Here is a 16,418-nt window from a genome sequence, read left to right on the forward strand (position 1 = left end):
AACTAGCATGAGTTTTGTCTATTTGTAGAAAGAACTAACTGTAGGCCCATCCCTGATTCTCAGATCCCCGTTGAATTATTTTGAGGCATAATCTGGAGCTGGAATGCCTGTATTTCGGTATATTAGATGTTCTCTGTTACAACGAATTATCGATGTAGGCAGTAGTTTGGTTACTTTCATAATAACGCGCAATTCGATTTGAACGCTCTTTTGTGCGAAAAGATCAGCTGATAGAAGCAGCTGTTGGGTTTATTGATGGAGCGGTGGAACGGGGCATACCCGCAGGCTTTGCACACCCTCTCCGGCTCCAGTAAAATCATTTCATCATTAAATGATCGCAACCCAGCCATAACCAATCAATCAAACTGAGTTTCGGTACAGTTACTTGTAACTTAGGAATTAGCTTTGGCAACTACAATTGTTTCCAAATATTGTAGCTCATGAAACTTCGTTTCTCATCTGTGCTAATTTTGGAACTAATGTGTCCGCCAAGCGATTTGCAATAATAGCATTTTATTTCGTAATAGTTGTGCTTACCGATCTAATTGATACAATATCTGTCTGTCTTTCAATCCATCCAGCCGCCCACCTACCTATATTTCCCCGGTCTCAATCTATATGTTATCAGCTCATCTCCATCTATCTAAAATCATCTAAAGGAGAGTAACAACTTCACACGGTTGGCAATTAAAATCTACTTATCGTGTATCTATCTCCACATCTTGTATCTACTGAAGGCCATCTGTTTCTTCTATATATTGTCGAGATATATATCCATGTGCGATGTGTATTTAGTATGAAAAATATTGAGTATGTTTGACTGCATAGAAAGAACATATACAATTAAACATTGGACTATCTCGTTTGTGTTTTGCTTTCTATCTGTCCTGTGAAGACATAAAGTAAAATTATGTTGTTCGGTTAAGTTGCTCATTGAACTTTTATTTTATGCTGGTGTAACCACGAATAAACATTAAAAGACGTCAGTATTTAACACATTGATGAAATGTAAGCACGCAGCTCGCTGTAACATTAACCAGAGAGGTTTCTGAGACGTATTGCCAACCCGAATAAAACCGGCCCAATTGTGTGAGCAATATCCATCCCCGTTGTATTGCTATTTCGTCCTTGAAAAGTTGCAAACACAAATCGCACTTACAATATTGTGCGTCTATACATATATCTGCTGTTTCAGAAACAGTACTATGATTATAAGGCTGAAAATGACAAGGATTGTTTATTCTCAATTCCGCTGTAACTTGTTAACAAGAAATTGATATTTGATAAATCACCCGCGATAAATGATCGTCATTCCAGATCGTTACCAATAACGATCATTTGGCTTGAAAGCTGCAACCGTGAACAAAGTGTGCCAAAAGAGGAATTTCAAATAAGTTAATCTACTTTTAAAAATATAGACTTATTTATTCATTAGATAGCAAAATGACTGATAGGTGGAAAATTACTCTGGAAGCCAGGAACGTAAACATGTAAAACCCATTCACTTCATTTCGAATAGGGGCTGCACGATTTTAGTAAATGTCTTTGCTTTAAAAATATTGTGTTATACATTGCGATGTGTCCTTCTAAACTAAGGAAGTGTTGGGTCCAACAGAATGAACTAAAACATTCAATATACTCCAATTGTAAGTTTTCCTGAGATGGTGTGCATCCAATAGGAGAGATAGATTGATGGAGAGGCAGGCGGAGGTGTGCCCTCTTATTGCACTGTACATGCATATATTCTATCTCTAAATGTTTCCGATAGATAGACATATAAATAGATAGAAAACTAGACAGACAGACAGACTGGTTTTACGTTTTACACCCCATATAGACAGTAACAGGGTTTTAAATCCACTGCGTTGATGGGATTTTCATTACAAATAAATCCATTGTCTTTAGTTTGTTGTTTACGATTAGGGCTAAACTTTGGACGTTACTGTTGAGTTAGTAAATGTGTCTATTTGGGGGTTGAGGCGGTAGTGTCACCGAACTGAGTGCTGTCGGAATTCGCCTCGGATTGGGCTCCCCTTCTTTCCCAATTAAGTCGATCATTAGCGAAGGAGGAAAAAGGAGAGAGAGAGAGTGTGTGTGAGAGAGAGAGAGAAAGCAGACAGCTGCTCTTCACATGAATGCACTCATCTTCTAAAGACCAGACTGCAAACATGCTCTGGAAACTTGTGGAAAATGTCAAATACGAGGACATCTACGAGGTGAGCAACCATGGGGATCATTTTGTTTTTCGTCCTTAGGATAATTTGAAAGGCTTTTGAGAGTCCTGTGTGTGTTGATTGTTCTCACATAGGCACGGCAATTTGCTGCATGCACTAAATGAAGCATTTATCATTAATGGGTTTAGATAGATTTTCGCCTCTCTCGGAAATGTCAGATTAAGTTCTGTTAGGTTGACAATTGCTGTTTCTGTTTTCATAGTATACAAAATCAGAGAGAAAACACGTTATGTATGTTTGTGTCCTGATTGTGAACGGGCGATCGGAGATATTTGTGTGGTTTTCGTTAAGGTGACGATTTTATAGACAGCCTACTTAGTTTTGCGCGTTGAGATTGCTTTTGGGAAGCCAACTTGGAATGATGGTTATGTTCCGGTCTCGAGCCGTTTGCTTATGATAATGTAATTGCTTCCAAATTATAAAGAGTATTTCTAGAGACAGTTTGGGAGGTGGTGTGTGTTCAATGCAGTTGCCTGCAGCCGGTGGAGTGAGACGGTGTCAGGCTCGGAATGGCGAGAGGTCAGGTTCTGTCAGCGAGTAATTCTAGAAGCCGGTTAATGTTTAAAAAAGTTGCAGCTCGTACTTTACACATTGGCACGCTTTAATTTATAGGTAGAATTAGAGAAAGGAGTGCCATATATGTACAAGAGGGCAACCATATATGTGAAAGGATGGGAGTTTGATGATAAATGATCTCAGTGGTGTGTTTTGCTTGAAACTAGCAGTCCAAAAAATTGGTGAGGGAGAAACGGAAAAGGGTAACTGGTTTTATAAAGGGCTTACAATACGTCAAAGTGGAGGCAAATAGCACGCGCGTTTGTAAAGGTTTCATAATGTGTTCCCGGAATGGTTTGGTGAATTAAGTGACTTGCATAAATGACACAAAGAGCCCGGGAAATGGCTTATGAAAGAGAGTAAACAGGCTGATGAATTGATGCCAACATGCTGCTTACGGACCCTTTAGAGTAGCCCGGCGGGTAGCCGCCCTCTATAGAGCCACAAATGTCTCCGCTCTCAAGGCTTTCGTCAGGCTAATTATCAACCGCAAGCTGGCAAAGTCCGAAGCATTTGCGACAGAATTTCAACACAAGCCAATATAGGTCAATTTAACTTTATCGCTGTTTGCTTTCCGTTCGTTTATTCGAAAATAATGTCAATTTCAGATCAGATCTACGCAGCACCATTGAAGTACAATTACACGTAAAACTTTAGACAGCAGTGGACAAGGAACCGCTTTTGCTTTGCTGGTTTCTGCTGTTCAAGTAACCAAAAAGACTTTTGTGCATTTTTCTTAAGCCCAAACTTTTTTTTATTATCATGTACGTATTAGACTATATTTCCTGATTTGTTTAATGCCATACTGTTGAAATGTCGCAACTGTTTAATGATTCATAAATAATTTGATAGCTAAATACATTTAAAAGGGTCACCCGTCAATGTAAACTAACGCACAATGTACTGTTACCTTCAGCCATAATTTAATTCATTTAAACAGAAATTTATTTTGAGATAGCATTCGCGCTGCTCACGTTAAGCTTTAAATTTTTCCCGTGATTCACTTGTAATGTAGCATGCACTTTGGAATCTGATTGCCCAAAACACGAATGGAAAAGTCCGAGTTATAAATACCATTAAAAATATTCATTTAACCAAAATGTATCGCGCCCGCGGTTAGTTAGTGAGTGAATACAATGCGTTTGGGTACACACAGAGTTCACTAAGAAAATGTTCCAATCATTTTAGATTCCTGTCAGTGGAACATTTTGAATGTTTTAAGGTAGTCATGAGAATATGGTGGGTCAAGTCGAGACAGCTGATGTGAGGAGAAGAAGTTGATTTTTAAAACAGAAAGGCTGGCCAAGCCAGTCCAACCGGTTCGACAGTAACCCGGAACAAGTAGCACGCATCCCCCCAAAATACCCAAACTAGCCCGTCTGGCTTGCACCAGCTCTGTAAACTTCAAGAGTCTTTACAGAAACCATTGTAAATGTTTAACAGCTGGCGGCAGGAAAAGGGAGACTTTATTAAAAAATAAGTGAGATAACCTAGGGGATCGAGAGGGCTGAATTTGCAACGCCTTAGATCACCGGCTGTGATAACAAAGGAAGCTTTGGTGGTAGATTCTTTCAAAAGCAATTTGCAAAATGCCTGACGTCCCCCTCACATACATTTGTCATGATTCTGACGGGTTCTATGGATTTTGTTTTCTACTTAAACGCGCACGAATTTCTAGCTATTGCACTGTATTAAAAAGAGAGTCACCACCCAACAATCTACCAACAGACCGAAGTAATATTTTCGTTTAATATATTTGCTTTTGCCGTAACTTTGTTCTGGCAACACCACGTCACAAATACTGTGTAATATTAAAGATGTGAGAGGTAGTTTATTTAAGTGGATCTCTGATAAGATCAACTTCATGTTGCCGAAGGGACAAAGTGGATTCGATCTTATCGGGTGGAATTCTGTCACGCTGTTTGAACACAGTGTTTGTTAGCTGAGTTGATTTTAAGTGGTAACTGCTTTCTTATGAGAATAACAACATTAGCCTGGCTGTGTGTGTGTTTTCCCCCCAAATTCACTTCATAATATCTGACACCAAAAGTCTATTTTCAAAAGGAAAGAAGCGCAGTATTATTCCTTCGATACCTCGTGCACTTTTTTGCTCCCTTTGATATAGTTAACGAAATTCGGTTCCGAATAAAAAGTTAAGTAAACAATGGCATTGTGAAATTCCACTGTTGCTTGCTAACTCTATACTGAAGTGCAAAAAAATATAAGCAAAAGCAAAAAAAAAGACAATTTTTACAGCGTGTATGGCCATAGGAAGTTTCTGCGTGCAACCGTTCCGGAAGGTTGGGCTATGTTAAAGAGAACGCGGGGCACCTAGACCTTTAAACGGAACAAAGGCAAGCCAAGGGTGCTGTTCCTTTAAGACAGCCCCTCTGCTGATCTGACCGGACTCCTTGGCTACGATCTTTTGATTGTCTCGCTATTTTTCTACGAAACTTTTTTTTGTCCAAAAGTCTGGTGCTTCCAACCTTCAACCCCCCCACCCCCTCCCCCTCCTTGTCTGATTACATCTAGTAATTCTCGTCTGAATGAACGTCATTTACAATAGTAGGGGAGCGCTCGCTGGCTGCTTCACGCTCGATTTGCCACCATTCTTCCTTTAAGTATTCGTGTAATATTAATAGTCATGAATATCAATTATTATGAGGCGGTGTAGAGTGGCAGAGAGGGATGTGAACAGTCAGCACCTTGCCTTGGAGAGTGGAGCACTGGATGTGAAGCTGGAGATAAAAAAAATATATACAGCATTTGTCCTTTTTTTGACCAATTTTGATGGATATAGTGTTGGAGATACTTCAGGCTATCGAGCGTCTCTGCCTGCAGTTTCTTTCCCCTTCTGGTTGATGGTGTGTGATCAGATTTACTACAGATGCTAGTGCACACTTACACAGCCATGGTGAGTTGGATCAGTGCTCGAGACAATCCCATATCGCCCCAAACGCTTTGCAATTTAGTCCCTAATTGCAGGCTGTTTCTCTCTTGTTTGTATTGTTATCTAATCGGGTTTAGATATTCGCGTCACTGGGCTAAAACTTTCAACTGCGCTCCATAGCTTTTGGCGATTTGAGTTTCAATTTTAAACATGTTAGTTTACTTGACATTCCGCTCCCAACTCTGTTTTGGTTATAATCCAGGCGCCTTTCCCGATACTGTTGCATTGTCCAACTTCACCGTTTGTCTTTATTTCTCATTTTCATTCTGGCATCGCCCTATTTTTCTCCTATTTTTAACCATCGGCGTGTGCAAACATCTGCTTGCTTCTTTCTTTCCCTTCTTGTCTGAACTTACATACGTGTGTATATCGGGGGGGGGGGGGGGGGGTCCTATTTCACATTATTTCCTATTATTTGTAACATAAAATATAAAGGTGTATTGTTAAGCTTCTCCCCACCCCATCCCTACCCCCTCCCCACACCTTTCCATTAACCCGTGTGCTGGGTGAACAGCAAGTTCATTTGTCCGACGCTTGACTTTCTCGTATTGCTTTTGAAACATTTGTTTGGAATTGATGTTTACTGTGATTCGGGTTCAGAACTTGACCTATCAGACCCACTGTTAAATGTACAGTCCATATTAAAGATATTTTAAAAGATATCTAACACTGGAGATTCTTCTGGTGCATTTTCTCTCCCAATATTACAGTTTACGTTTATTATTCCGTCATGACTTTCCAACATTTTAACACGTTTGTGCCTTTCTTATGGAACTTTTACTCTGCAATGTTTACCTGTTTTGATCACATTACTTTTCAGCATTCTGCTCTTTTTTGTTAAGTAATTAGAGAGCAATTTAAGAGCGTCTTTTTGAAACACCGTTCATTGTTCCCTTTCATCTTCATTTTACACGTTATATCACTTCACTTTCGTGATTATAAAATATATCATCAATGCTGAAACAATATTTTAATTGAGACCTGTTATTTCTTCTTTGCAGGACCGGCACGATGGAGTTAACAGCCACAGTTCGAGGCTGTCCCAACTCGGGTCGGTCTCCCAAGGACACTACTCAACGGCTCCTCCACTCTCTCACACCCCGACATCGGACTTCCAGCCACCTTATTTCCCTCCTCCTTACCAACCTCTCCCTTACCACCAGAGCCAGGACCCTTACACACACGTCAACGACCCTTACTCCCTGAACGCCCTGCACCAACCCCAGCAGCATCCCTGGCAGCAAAGGCAGCGGCAGGACGTGGGTGCCGAGCCCAGTCTTCTTCACCAGCCCCGGGTTTTGCCCCAGATCACAGGGCTCGACCCTCGCCGGGATTACCCCGGCGTGCGGCGGCCAGACGTGCTTGTCCACTCTGCTCATGGACTAGATTCGGGGATGGGAGACAGTCTGTCTCTGCATGGTATCAGCCATCATGGAATGGAAGATATCCAGGTGAGTCTACACTTTTCAAAATGCATTCTAGTTAGCCTGCAATTTGTAATGTCGACTCTATTGCAAAGTTGCCCAATGCATTACGGAAGTTGCATATCAGTTGTGCTGGTAGAATGGTGCCATTCATGGATTTAATATTACGACGACACGTCAAACATTTGTCTTCTTTTACCTGTAGCTTCTTTCCCATTCCATGTAGTCAGAATGCCAAATTATTAACAAATCTTGAAGAGCCACAAAACGCTGTTCACTATAATAATGACTGAAACTATACATGTTTCTTGGTCGAGCCCTTTACAGGATTGATTGCTACTACTTTAGCTCAGCAAGTCATTACAAGGGTCCATATCATTGATACATTTCAGAGTAAGTCTCACTCCAGTAGGAGAGTAGCCCCCTAGAACTCAGTGCAAGGTGCAAATTATCTACGCTCTCTTCGCAATCTCCACTGCAGTTCATACATATAGTTCCCTCTACCATCAGTAGAGAACACGTTTTTGTTAAATATGTACTCTGTTGGCTACAAAATTGTCTCCGCTTATCAGAACAAGTCCCCAGAGAGGAAATCATATTGGAATATGAATGATGGTGTTCCATTACACCATTTTCTGATGTGCATTTAACTGCAATAAAACGACTTAGTGATCTAGTCCATTTGTATTGTTCTCTCAATTTAGTTTGGTGCATCGATTTCATTGTAAAAAAACTAGTGGTTGTACAATTAGAATTAGAGCCTGTGTGAAGTTAGAAGATTGTAAAGTTGCTACTAAAGTATAATGGGAGATGATGTGTGGAAAAGAGGCTCGTTCACTAAGCACACACCGTATGAATTACTGGACTTGCTCTAGTTTACTATCAATTCGGGATAGCATTCAGGATCCAGTACTATCGTACCGTTTTTGATTAAAGAGATATTTATTTATTTTTTGAAAAAAGATGTTAGTTTATTTGGATACATGTGTGGACTTTGGGAATTATGGAGAGTGTAAAAGATAACAGTATGAAAGTTGTTACTTTAATGACACGGAAATCAATACCCATCCCGCAAAAAGCTATGTATTGAGTCCTGTTAATGTATCGTACTTGTTCAATGGATTGGCTTTTTGTGTATGAAAGGATACAGGGGGTTTGAAGATTGGTACGTTCATTACGAACGTATCCGAGTTGGAAATATTATAAGCTATTGAAACTTTAATGATTCTCCATATATCTAAAAAAAACTTAAACTGAAACATATTTTGTTTGAAAAACATGCGTTTACTCATAAACAAAGATGGCTGCTGTGGTTTGCAGTTCCGTTTTCTCTATGACGAGTGTGTCTGTAGCACCTTCTGACATTTGGACAAGGTTAGAACTAAAAAGATACCGTGCACATTTCATTCTTAATTCACAGTTGGCTGATGCAAAGCGTCTATATCTTTTTCTTTAAAAAAAACGACCATTGCGTGTTTATATTTGTTGACTAAAAGCTTAGTTTATTGCAGAACATTGCAAATATCTGAATTGGCTTGAATGTTAGCTTTTGAATCAGTCTGGTATTCAAACACAATGTGAGTGCGTTTGCTTTGTAGTTTTAGTGCCCTGATCTTTTAAAATAAATCCTCCCGATATTAGTTGTGGGGGCATTTAGAAGAATGAGAAGCGATCTCATCGAAACATATACATTCTGAAGGGGTTGGATGGGATAGACACTGAGAGATTGTTTCTGCTTGTGGTGGAATCTAAAACAGGGGGGCACCATTTCAGGATATGGGGCTGATCATTTAGGACTGAGATGAGAAGAAATTACTTCACTCAAATGGTTGTACATCTTTGGAGTTCTCTACCTCAGAGGGTTGTGGATGTTCCATTGTTGAATACATTTAAGGCTGGGATAGATAAATTTTTTGTCTCTCAGGGAGTCAAAAGATCTGGCCAGTGTACCGGAAAGTGAAGCGGAAGATCAGCCATGATCATATCGAGTGGCAGAGCAAGCTCAACGGTCTACTCCTGCTCCTATTTCTTGTGTTCTATTTCATGAAAATTTACTGGACAAACACTTACTTCACTTTCAGGGAAGATAAATTTGTTTCACTTAACTAAACGCAAATAACCACACTACAAAAATCATAACTTTATAAAGTGCTTAATGTTGCTATTTGTCTTGGCCACTGTGCCTTCCTCGGTGATCAGACCAAGTTGGAAATGTGGCGTGTTTGTTCCTATTGTTACTGCGTCATTTTTAGTAAGATGAAGTGGTAAAAAGGATGGAGCATGCTTAATGCCGCGCTGATTTATGCAGAAAGAATATTATCACTTTCAAATGTTCACAGGGGACAAATTTCAGGTTGTTTTGGACATCTGTCCTTCTATTGCTCATTCACTTGGTAGCTGCTACTGTCTGAACGAATGAGGCGATGATGTAGATTTATTGATAGTTTCAAACCACGGTCTATGAAGATCACTTATTGTATTGCTGTCTACGCCGTGACATTTTGTGTGCGCGTGTTTCAACCGGGGACTACATAAGTACGACTAGGCATGTAGTTGTATGTTTTAACTACAGAAAGGCTACTATTTAACCATGCATTTATTCATTGACTGCATTATTATGATAGGCGCCAAGTAATTTGTCATAACTATGTTTTGCAAATTTAAAATTATGCGTGCAGAATGCGACTATATTAATGTCTCAGTGCGCTTTCTATAATTATAATATTATTTTGCGATTTCACTTCAGGACTAATAGCGTCAGCCATAAATTTAATCAGGGGCAATGCCGCAAAGATACATGTACACATATCTGTCATCAACATTTTAATGTGATTCTTTTTGAAACTAAGGTGATATTCTGTTGTATAAGCATTGAACTTCACAGCATCAGTAATATAATTTACCGTGGTGCCAAAGTCGATTCATCTCCTAAGCATTCATTTGCAGTAAAATTGCATTTATTACTAGAGAAATGGCCCGTATGCGTGCAGACAGTATGACTGGAATGCAGTTCACATTTGATATGTTCAGTTGAATTAAATACTTGTTCTCTAGGACAGAATTGATCCAAAATGAATATACATCAGGCAATTGCCATAACAATTCAACCGCTATAAGGAATTGGAACTCATAACTTCCGTACCACCTTAAAATGCGAACTCCAAAATAAGGGAGCATTATTTGGGCATCCAATTCCCAAAATCGAAGATTAAGATTCAGCAAAATGTTTACTATAAATGAGAGCAGCTCTTTATTTGCCGAGGCTTTAGACGTTGTGCCTAATTCAGTGAAACTGTTTACTACGAGGGTCGGCCGCTTTCATTGAATTGGGAAAGTCTCAAATATATAGACGGCTAGACTTCTGAATCAGGCTTCATTTATTGGATACGATATTGCAAAACTAAATAGAACCGAGAGACTCTATAGGAAATATGGCGTGTTTGGTGTTGCTTTGATATTTACCATTACCGAGAGCGGTTCAAATGAAAGGGGAAGTATTTATGGTAATTAAAGAAGTCAATTGTTCAAGTATGTTAGGATTGCAGAGCAGAACAATATCAAAATACAGTCCCCTTCAATATCAAAAATGCTGTAGTGCAGCTCATACTTCCAGGAATGCATGTTCATAGGTATTGTTAAAGCGCAGTCTTCTTTGTATATACATCTGCTTATAAAATGAGAACTCTGAAGCCTAGAATGCTGATGAATATTTAGTCAATCCACACCACCGCCCTCGCATTCTCCTTTGAATTCTTTGCTACTCTTCGGACAAATTAAAATCAAAGCATCTGTAATCATATGGTGCAAAATGAGATTTCTTAACTAATATTTATTTTGGCACAAATGCTCAACTTCTTAATTGCACCTCTCCATGCATCCATTCACGTTCGATTTACATTCCGCTTTAATATTATTAGGCGACACCTCGTAAAACAGAGCTGATGTTATTTAAAAATATTATCAATACGCAAGCCATATTGAACGTTTAGGAGCATGGCGAGAGAGTAATTATTAACACATTTCAACCAACATAATCGATGACATTTAAATGATAATGGTATGGATTTTTCGCCTGACATATTGGAAATGGGGAAGGGCAATATTTGAACGGAATAATTTTTAAGTAAGGAGTTCGCGTTTCGTTAATCTAGATGCAGTTTTGCATTCAAAAAGTATAGAGGGAAAGTGCAACTGGGAAATCCCATAAAATGACTGATTATTGCAACCAATATTGTCCTTTTAAACCCGAAAGCATGTTTTAATGATGACTTCGGGTCTTTTCCTTAAGCAGTTAAATCCTTAATGATTTTGTTTTCTTTTATGCATTCTGAACCCAGATGAAAAACTTCACCACGAAACAATTCACCTATGCGGGGAATTACATTTTTCCCCATGAAAATGCAATGTACTCCAATCCCTGTCCGTAAACAACGCGAAAAGCTGTGGGTTAAATAGAATGCCATGTTTCTGACCATTGTGCTGTGTTCATTGTGGCCTCGTTTAGTAGACAAAGAAGTCAGAAAGAACTTTTCATGAAAAAAAACCTGTACCTCAAACATCTCCAAAGGCCCAGAGTGATGAGAGGCGAAATGGGCGTCAGGGTTTATGCGCGTTACTGGAACGCTGTCAAAGTTGTAGTTTCTATGATTGTGGCATCATGAAACAAAAAATGAAGTCATGAAGTAAACGCTAAACGGCCCTCTGATGTTTGCTTTCTTTAGTGAAGTTTTACATGTTCCCTATTTCTTTAGCTTCTTACCCGAACGAGTGACTCGCATTTTTGTTCCTATTTGCCGGGGAGGTGGGGGGCGAGGGGGGGGAGGGGGGGGGGGGGGTTGCCGGAGGGGAGGGGTGGGGGGGGGGGGGGGGTGATGTGGCGTGGGGTCGACACCATGGAAGACAGCAATCTAACGAAACATCAGGCTTATCACTTCCAATTATTTTAAAGAATAAAGGACAAGGGCGGCATCATTTGTTGGTAACGTTGTGCAGATTGGAGCGATTTTACCCCCAATACTTCTCACTACCTTAAACTTGGGAGTATTTGGTTAATTGAAAATGAAAACAACACTAAAGTATGTCAGGATTAATAATAATTCGGTGAATAGATTTTTACCGGGGGGGGGGGGGGGGGCAGGAGGAAAGTGATTGATGTTTACTTAGTTCATTTACGATGATCTCGAACGATATATTTCGTCCTTAACATCAAGTCCGTTCTAATTTAACAAACTGTCTTTTCTGACAATAACCCTTTTCCTATTAATATCACATTTCTATTAAACTAGGTTAGATGCTTTATCAATGATCAATTGAATAAATCATTTTTAAACAAATCACAGGAATCAGTATTATTTCGATTTAAAAATGACAGGAAGCATAACGTCCACTTAAGATAAGCACCATAATAATTCGTAAGGGGTCAACGCCAGGTTTTAGTAAGAGCAGAGGGAAATTAACATTAACCAAATAAAAAGTTCCTGCTGCAGGCTGAGGAATGTTGTCTGCATTCGAAATTTTCTTTCGTTAAGCTATATAACCCAGTGTCCCCATTTGGTATCAAACCGTTCCTTGAATAACTTCCTTGCCTTTTCTGTCCAATTACCAGCGACGTTGACTCGACAACAAGCGACGATAAGATTAAAACAAAGTAATCAGTAAATATAACATTAACACATGTTTTATTCGCGTGGAAAGCGAAACACACGCGACATTTATGCACTGTGAGATTCTATCTGTCTGCATGGGATCTAGGCTGTAAATATTGCCAAACTTTTCATCTGGACAGCTGTTGGTTTCAGATGAGATGAGTGGATTCGATGTACCGCACAGTTTTGGTTTTATAGCAATGACATCTTCCCTATCGAGTCACCTGCGGATTTACTAAAATAGATAAAACTCTTTACAGCATAGCAGACAGACCATAATCGACGCCCCCAAATTCCCAACGCTTCTTCGGGGAGTTTCTAAATCGTTCTTTAAAACATGTTAAAATGACAGTATGTGCCACCCGAGAAGCGCTGTAGTAAATTCACGAAGATACTCATTCTTCGCCCCTCCCCCATGCCCACCATGTGGTTACTGACGACCTTGCTTCTAAATCGGACATAAGTGTACATACATCAGAGCCTGGCTAATTGTAGATATAAGCCATGAACACGCAGACTGTTAGGATATCTGATGCTTTGGCTTCCAGAATTCAAGCCCTGTTCTTTTAATTCGAGAGTGAGTAATTTGAAGTGTAGAGGGCGCGCCACTGCAGACACTACATGTAAAGGAAAGCAAACAATAAAAATTAGTCGAAATGCAAGGAGAATATATTCAGTAGACTGTTTGTAAACGTGCACGCGCTTCTTTTCGCAATTTGTTAAAATCCCGCTGTTCGCATCCCTTTAAAGCAGAGTCTGGTAATTAAAAGTGTGAGTTGTTTTTCCCTCATTTCCGCATGCATTTCTAATTAAATCTTTATGATACTCTCTGTGACTATTAACTGCCAACATGCTGCGTGAATATCCTCTACAAAAACCCAGCAGGCGGTGATAATTAGATAGAAAATCAAAGTAGACCTTTCTCATTAGCTACACAAACTTCTTCCTAACATTCTGTTTAAATGGTTTGCTCTGCAGCTCATCTCAAAATACTTTTGCTAAATTATTGGCCAAATAGAAAGAAACAGGCACATCTTAAATTTTTAAAGTTTATTGTAAAATTATTGAATACAGTACGATATTGCATCTTTCGACATATTCAATGTTAACATGAAAAAGCTTTAGACTATACACCGGATCAACACGTACCAAAGAATGCTAAATGCTGTTGCAAGGAACGAGTTTGGGTGAATTTTAGTGACTCAGACTATTTTGCATTCACTGCAATGGCATCTTTTTCACTTTGCATGCTCTCGCCCCAATGCCAAATGTCTACGAAAAGACAACAGCACGTGTCTAGAAGGCACGTGGATTTGACCACGCTCTCTGAAAAGTTGTTTCCACCAAGTATTTTTGCAGCCATTAATTGCGTCCGCGGATTTATATGTATATACTGGAACGTAATTAATATCTAATTACGCCAATGTAAAAAAAATTACTCTGCTTATTATTGCAGATTGGATATTAGAAATCCCAGACCAACCATGGCGCAAACATTAAGTGCGTAGGATAAAAAATGTCAATATAGGGCTTAGTAATAAGGACAAACTTGGATTAAAAAACGCAATTCAGGAAGGTTAAAGGACTAGTAGAAGGACAATGTGGCACTTTCTTAAAATATCTGAAATGTATAAGGAGAAACCAATACTTTTTTTGAAGTTCTTACACTCTAATGTTTTGTATCATTTTCCTTCGACATTATCCTTTCAGTTTTCGAATGATTACTACAGATGATTGAGTTGACATTATGAATACGGCTTTACGTTTGTATAGACAATAGCTGTACAGGAAGAAGCGTGTTTTCCCCAACAACAAACCTGCTGTACTTTCTAATATGGCAATAAGCGTACAGCCACGTATAAATCAATTACACGGTATCTATGATTACTTGAAGAAGATATAAGAGTTATATATCACTCCGTTACTATCACCATTTTGTTTAACCAATGTAGAAATAGATAACCAAAACGAAGCTAATCATTTAAGAAATAATCGTTCGTGCCGCATAGTATTAATCGTCTGACGCTAAGGGTCTGAACACAAGAACACATCATAAGCTTTAGCAGTTGCACGATCACGGTTCAATTAAAGATGTGGCAAGGTGTGTACACATGTATACATGCACGTATGTACACATAGCTACAGTAATAGTGCATGATATATCTGTATACAATTCCATACGTATTTACACATATGCATGAATATAGCGTACTACTAGGGTAAATGTTTAATTCGCTTACACGGGAGTACATTATAATCAAAAAATAATTTCTAAACTCTAGTTTCTAGACGAGTGGATTCCTTCAGAAATTAATTCGATACAAGGGTGCGTGCGCCTTTCTCAATTTGATCTAAAATAAATTTGATATACTTAGGGCTCATTGTCTGACAATTGATGCAGTAATCTATGTTCTTGTTGACAAAAGTCTAAAATATCACATATTTAATTGAAGTTTATTTCAATACTAAAATAACAATTTAATTGTTTGGTCCTTTATGTATACATTCCCATTGGAAGGATGTCAGTCTGTTTATTTGCGATGTTCCATGTATACTAGGCCATGCATAATCTGGAAATGGCATGCATATAGTAGCGATGCATCGTGTACACATGTATACATGCACGTATGCACACATAGCTACTGTAATAGTGCATGATATATCTGTATGTAATTCCATACGTATTTACCTATATGCATGAATATAGTGTACTACTAGGGTAAAATATGCTTAATTCGCTTGCACGGTTGTACATTATAATCAAAAACACATTTTTGTTTATGCGTTTGTTCTGCGTATTCTACGCGATAATAATAAAAAATCGCGTGGGTCCCAGATGTTGGACAGCTTATTTTCTGATAATATGTAATTCTGGCGAATTTGATTTCCTCTGGTAATTTTTTCTTAGAATAATAAACCCTCAACCAGGTAATATAAATGGAAATAACAGATAGAGGAGTTCGATTGAACTTGATTTATATACATGACTGTTTAATATCAAGTCAATTTGAATAGTGATATGACCCTAACTGTTTTTTTTATATTAACAGGCTTTGGATGACACGGGTACCACTGGCATGAGTTTATTGGACCAATCTGTCATTAAAAAGGGTATGGAATGTGAAAATCAATTGAAATGGATGGTTAAATTGCTCAGTCACATTATGTATACCACTAACCATGTAGTACGAACTTACTTAAATACATATTATGTATAACTTTATATCACAATGCCAACTAAAACGACCGGTTTCACAATCCACATAGCATTATCAATCTTTGAAGTTGTTTAAGCATGTATATGTTCATTCATATAAAATCTCATGCTGTGGTCTGTAATCAAAATACTGAAGTTTTCTCTTCAATATATATGATTCCAGTTCCAACACACTTTTCTTGATTTGAGGGATGGACAGTAGGCTGGCACATACAGGAATTGCGGAATATTGCTTTCGGGGAATGGAGCAGAATGTGTTGACCTGTATATGTGTAGCCTGTACACAGTATGAAATAGAACGCAGCAGACTTTGAGATTATTTTTAAGATAGCTCTGAAGTCATCAGATGTAAATTTCTTGTAAATTATTTATATTATCCAATATTACAAGTAC

The 16,418-nt window shown here is 38.7% G+C and overlaps 1 protein-coding gene across 2 annotated transcripts in view; it reads left to right on the plus strand.

Annotated features, from left to right (window-relative positions):
- Positions 1–1,802: 1,802 nt before the first annotated feature.
- The window catches only part of tfap2b (transcription factor AP-2 beta), a 48,527-nt gene continuing 33,911 nt past the window's right edge, over positions 1,803–16,418 (plus strand). Inside the window, exons 1-3 of one of the 2 annotated variants that reach the window (XM_068026011.1) lie at positions 1,803–2,216; positions 6,741–7,190; positions 15,859–15,919. In XM_068026011.1, coding sequence (XP_067882112.1) covers positions 2,136–2,216; positions 6,741–7,190; positions 15,859–15,919 — 592 coding nt within the window. In that variant the 5' untranslated portion in view covers positions 1,803–2,135. Of the gene's footprint in view, positions 2,217–5,303; positions 5,704–6,740; positions 7,191–15,858; positions 15,920–16,418 lie in introns of those variants that run through there. The other variant, XM_068026012.1, reaches the window with a different exon arrangement.

The sequence above is a fragment of the Heterodontus francisci genome, chromosome 3 (genome assembly GCF_036365525.1).
Source record: "Heterodontus francisci isolate sHetFra1 chromosome 3, sHetFra1.hap1, whole genome shotgun sequence".
In the NCBI taxonomy this organism is placed as follows: domain Eukaryota; kingdom Metazoa; phylum Chordata; class Chondrichthyes; order Heterodontiformes; family Heterodontidae; genus Heterodontus; species Heterodontus francisci.